General features: G+C 44.6%; 1 protein-coding gene across 1 annotated transcript in view; it reads right to left on the reverse strand.

Moving 5' to 3' along the window:
* Window positions 1-1,318: 1,318 nt before the first annotated feature.
* The window catches only part of LOC121554085 (mitochondrial dicarboxylate carrier), a 16,436-nt gene continuing 11,863 nt past the window's right edge, over window positions 1,319-5,891 (reverse strand). The window contains exons 9-11 of the mRNA XM_041867534.2: window positions 5,757-5,834; window positions 5,050-5,106; window positions 1,319-3,579 (exon numbers count right to left, since the gene is read on the reverse strand). Coding sequence (XP_041723468.1) covers window positions 3,478-3,579; window positions 5,050-5,106; window positions 5,757-5,834 — 237 coding nt within the window. The 3' untranslated portion in view covers window positions 1,319-3,477. The remainder of the gene's footprint in view (window positions 3,580-5,049; window positions 5,107-5,756; window positions 5,835-5,891) is intronic.

Genomic DNA, 5,891 nt, shown 5'->3' on the forward strand with positions numbered 1-5,891 from the left:
GACATTACCTCAGAGCCTCAGGGTCAGGGTCAGGACAGAGAATTGTTTACCAGGACATGACCTCAGAGCCTCAGGGTCAGGGTCAGGACAGAGAAATGTTTACCAGGACATGACCTCAGAGCCTCGGGGTCAGGACAGAGACATGTTTACCAGGACATGACCTCAGAACCTCAGGGTCAGGACAGAGACATGTTTACCAGGACATGACCTCAGAGCCTCAGGGTCAGGACAGAGACATGTTTACCAGGACATGACCTCAGAACCTCAGGGTCAGGACAGAGACATGTTTACCAGGACATGACCTCAGAGCCTCAGGGTCAGGACAGAGACATGTTTACCAGGACATTACCTCAGAGCCTCAGGGTCAGGACAGAGACATGGTTACCAGGACTTGACCTCAGAGCCTCAGGGTCAGGGTCAGGACAGAGATATGTTTACCAGGACATGACCTCAGAGCCTCAGGGTCAGGACAGAGACATGGTTACCAGGACTTGACCTCAGAGCCTCAGGGTCAGGACAGAGACATGGTTACCAGGACTTGACCTCAGAGCCTCAGGGTCAGGGTCAGGACAGAGACACTGTGTCTCCATCCATCAGAACTGCTAAATCACACCACTCAGCACTAGACGGCCACGCCCAAGAAGACATTCTTAGCCATATTGGCAGAACATATTGTCAGAACTAATTTATTAGGTACTGTACATGAGCTATTGGTTTGGAGGATTAGGGGTTAGGGTAGCCATTTCATTTAAACATTGGAGCAGCTCGTCAATGTCAATTTGGGGGTTTTCAACCAATTAAAACAGGCAGAATTCAAAAAAAGAGGGGGGACTAATGTTTTTATTTTCAGGCAAGATGGCAGTTGTTTATGTGGTGAAGAAAACAATACATTTAAATAAATATTCATGTTTTCCGAACGATACAAACAGTTTTGAAATGTGTTTAATGATCTAAAAGCCAGCGAAACAGAGATCTGGAAAGTTTAGTTGGGTGCTGTCGTAACATAAAAGCAAACTGCCGACGTCGAACACTTATCTTCAGTTGTGAAAGTGAGGACGGCAAACATTTTAGTCAGAGTTGCTAAGTAGCCTACCTCGGCCATCAGTTTCTCTAGTGTGTTTCTGATATCTAAAAAGATAACCATATTTCTTAGCTCCTCACCAGACGATGAGTGATGATTGACTGAGCGTCAGAACTGAAGAGCACTGCTCACACCGACCGAAAGGGGGAGACAGAGTATCATAATCAGACAGACCCTGGAGACAGACAGCGAGGAGATCCATCACCTCAACCCCCAAGCACGCACACACAGTGACTGTTATTTTTCATTAGTACTTTAATTCCAAAAATCATAGGCTATAATCTACAAAATACAAACTAATAAATGTACAACCGCACAGAGCTGGGTTCTACAATCTCACTTCCATTCCTTGAGATTGTGTGTGTGTGTTTGTACAAGTGGTGGTTCTCAATACCACTCTTGATAATGGCCTATCACATAGTCAAACAAAGAACTGAAACACACGCTCACACAATCTCACAGTAGTATTTATGAATGAATCCTCTCTCATTCACACAGAAACATTATTTTTGTCTGTTAATAAATCAGTCACTCATTCACAATGACTAGTCTCCCAAACACACAGTACCTTGCTGCCCCCTGGAGGTCACAGAAGAGAAGGCACCCTGACTCACTGGAACACTGTGGCCAAAATATACCTTATTACCTAAAGATAACTGCCAAAAGTTACCTGTAGGTTTGTTTGTGTGTGTGTGGGTCTTAGGTGAGTGTGCTTATGTGTGTGTTTGAGTGCACCTGTGTGTGTGTGTGTGTTTAATAAAGTGCCTTAAAACACAACAGTTTCATCCAGGTCCCAGTAAACAGTATCTCTCTCTAACTCACGGTATCTCTAAATTATCTCTTATAGGACCCTATGGTTCCTGGTCAAAGGTAGTGCACACGCTATTCATTATATTTCTCTTATTTCTGTCCAGTTATATCTCGAGGTCACATTGCCCTTGGGGGGGATTTCTACTGTTGTCCCTAACCACAGATCTAGGATCAGATCACCTAACCCCAATAATAACTTTACCTGTTAGGGGGATACAACTAATGTCTGACCCGGAATCAGTGCCTAGGGGCAACTTCTTCTGTTTAGTACCTCTGTCTGTAAGCATGTGATGTCTTTATAGCCGTGGTGTTATGGCGTTATAACCTGTTATGTAGCATCCCTTATAGACAGGACTAGGACCCTATGTCACCCAATGTCTCTGTGAGCTGTTGATGTCAGATTCATAATATTCTATAGTTATAGCACTGATCTCCTGTTACAGTTATAAGCATCCCTTATGAACAGGAATAGCACTGAGCTGATACAGTACATTACCATTTTAGTCATTTAGTGACGCTCTTATCCAGAGCAACGAGGGTTAAGTGCCTTCCTCGCTCGAGGGCGCAACAACAGACGTATCACCTCATCGGCTCAGGGATTCGAAAGGGCAACCTTCCGGTTACTGGCCCAACGCTCTTAACCGCTAGGCTACCTGCCGCTGTTACAGTGTTATGAACAGGAATAGGACCCTTTGTCACTGTCACCCCCAATGTACAGTATCGGAGTTGGTAGAAGTGTTCCAGTTAGAATGTTGTAGTGATCTACAGTCATACCAGTAATACATACTACTACAACTAGTACACTGCTAGTTATACATACTACTATAACTAGTACACTGCTAGTAATACATACTACTACAACTAGTACACTGCTAGTAATACATACTACTACAACTAGTACACTGCTAGTAATACATACTACTACAACTAGTACACTGCTAGTAATACATACTACTACAACTAGTAGACTGCTAGTAATACATAGGGACTGGTGTGGAATGGAACTGATATGGGTGATACATACTGTACATACAGACATACATACATGATGGTAGAAGGCTTCAGTATAAGCACATTAACACTGTCTAGGGGGAGTGGTCTCAGATGACACTATATTCCCTATGTGGCACATTACTTCTGACCAGAGCTACATGTTAAATGCACTACAGATTATGGGTAATAAGTCATAGGCACTACATAGGGAATAGTGTACGATTTGAGGCGCAGCCCCCCCCCCCATTTGAGAATGGCACTGTTGATGACGACAGTCGCATGAAGATGATGTCACAGCAGGGTTTGACTGGCGTTGCTATGACAACTCTTCCTGTGGACAAGGCGGTGATGGTGCAGGTGTAGGCAGTTCCTTCGTAGTCTTTTCCACTGGTGATTGGTTGATTTCCAGAGCACGTGAAAGAGGGCCGGGTGGGATAGCATAGTGGACAGTCCATCACTACATCCACCTCTCTGTGTGATTGGACAGCGCAGGGCAATGGGGGATGTGGCACCGTGGCAGTGACAGGGGATTGGTTGACCTTGGCAGGGGACGGGGGGGTTAGAGGGTGAAGGTCATAGGTCACGGAGCGTGCTCAGGAGATGACGATGATGCCGAAGTTGTTCTTGAGCTGCTCTAGGAAGATGAAGGTGAGCACCGTGTGAGGGATCAGACGGATCCCTGCAGGAACAAGACCCTGCAACGCCATTGGACAGTTAGTTAGCATTCTGACACGTGATTGGACAGTTGGTTAAAACCTTGCAATGCCATTGGGCACTTAGTCAAGACCCTGACACTGGATTGGACAGTTGGTCTACATGCTGACATTTGATTGGACAGTAGGTTAAGACCTTGTAATGCAAGTGGACAGTTCATTAACTTTCTTGCAACTGCATTGGACATTAAGTCAAGACCTTTACCCAGGCTTCACCTTAGACATGGATACGTTAAGGTAAGACCCTTACCCAGGCTTCACCTTAGACATGGATACGTTAAGGTAAGACCTTTACCCAGGCTTCACCTTAACCATGGATACGTTAAGGTAAGACCTTTACCCAGGCTTCACCTTAGACATGGATACGTTAAGGTAAGACCTTTACCCAGGCTTCACCTTAGACATGGATACGTTAAGGTAAGACCTTTACCCAGGCTTCACCTTAGACATGGATACGTTAAGGTAAGACCTTTACCCAGGCTTCACCTTAGACATGGATACGTTAAGGTAAGACCTTTATCCAGGCTTCACCTTAGACATGGATACGTTAAGGTAAGACCCTTACCCAGGCTTCACCTTAGACATGGATACGTTAAGGTAAGACCTTTACCCAGGCTTCACCTTAGACATGGATACGTTAAGGTAAGACCCTTACCCAGGCTTCACCTTAGACATGGATACGTTAAGGTAAGACCCTTACCCAGGCTTCACCTTAGACATGGATACGTTAAGGTAAGACCTTTACCCAGGCTTCACCTTAGACATGGATACGTTAAGGTAAGACCTTTACCCAGGCTTCACCTTAGACATGGATACGTTAAGGTAAGACCTTTACCCAGGCTTCACCTTAGACATGGATACGTTAAGGTAAGACCTTTACCCAGGCTTCACCTTAGACATGGATACGTTAAGGTAAGACCCTTACCCAGGCTTCACCTTAGACATGGATACGTTAAGGTAAGACCCTTACCCAGGCTTCACCTTAGACATGGATACGTTAAGGTAAGACCTTTACCCAGGCTTCACCTTAGACATGGATACGTTAAGGTAAGACCCTTACCCAGGCTTCACCTTAGACATGGATACGTTAAGGTAAGACCTTTACCCAGGCTTCACCTTAGACATGGATACGTTAAGGTAAGACCCTTACCCAGGCTTCACCTTAGACATGGATACGTTAAGGTAAGACCCTTACCCAGGCTTCACCTTAGACATGGATACGTTAAGGTAAGACCCTTACCCAGGCTTCACCTTAGACATGGATACGTTAAGGTAAGACCCTTACCCAGGCTTCACCTTAGACATGGATACGTTAAGGTAAGACCCTTACCCAGGATTACAAGATCAGTTAGAAACTCTTACCTCTGTCAAACAGAGCACAGGTTATTAGGTTGGCCTGCTAGGTGACTTTCTGGGACTGCAAGTATGTGTGTTTGAGTGTGTGCATCTCACCTTGTAGAAGGCCATGGGTCCCTCTTTAGCAGTCACTCTTAGACAGTGTATCACACCCTGAAACACACACACACACACACAGTTACATACTGAAGGAGAAGAGAGAGAGATGAAGAGAGAGAGATGAAGAGAGAGAGCGAGATGGAGAGAGAGAGAGCGAGAGAGACAGGAAATAGACAGAAGCAGTGAGAGAGAGAGAGAGAGAGAGAGAGAGAGAGAGAGAGAGAGAAGCATTGAGAGAGAGAGAGAGAGAGAGACAGAGAGAGAGACAGAGAGAGAGAGGAAAGAAACCCATATTTATGTTTATTTATTTCCCCTTTTGTACTTTAACTATTTGCACATTGTTACAACACTGTATATATACATAATATGACATTTTAAATGTCTTTATTCTTTTGAAACTTCTGAGTGTAATGTTTACTGTTAATATTTATTGTTTATTTCACTTTTGTTTACTATCTACTTCACTTGCTTTGGCAATGTTAACACACGTTTCCCATGCCAATAAAGCCCTTAAATTGAAATTGAATTGAATTAAAATTGAGAGAGAGAGAGAAGAGACAGAGACAGAGAGAGAGAGGAGAGAGAGGAGAGAGAGAGAGAGAGAGAGAGAGAGACAGAGAGAGGGGAGAGATGAAGGAAACGAAGAAGAGAGTGATGGATGGAGGGAGTAGATGACAAAGAGAGGGATGGATAGAGTAACTCACTGAGTATTCTCCTTTAGAGTTCATCAACCTGGTCTTCATCACATCTAGAGGCTGACACAGGAACGTAGCACAGCCTCCCTACAGAGAGAGACACACAGACACACAGACACACAGGCAGACAGACACACAGGCAGA

The sequence above is a fragment of the Coregonus clupeaformis genome, chromosome 38 (assembly GCF_020615455.1).
Source record: "Coregonus clupeaformis isolate EN_2021a chromosome 38, ASM2061545v1, whole genome shotgun sequence".
Taxonomy (NCBI): Eukaryota; Metazoa; Chordata; class Actinopteri; order Salmoniformes; family Salmonidae; genus Coregonus; species Coregonus clupeaformis.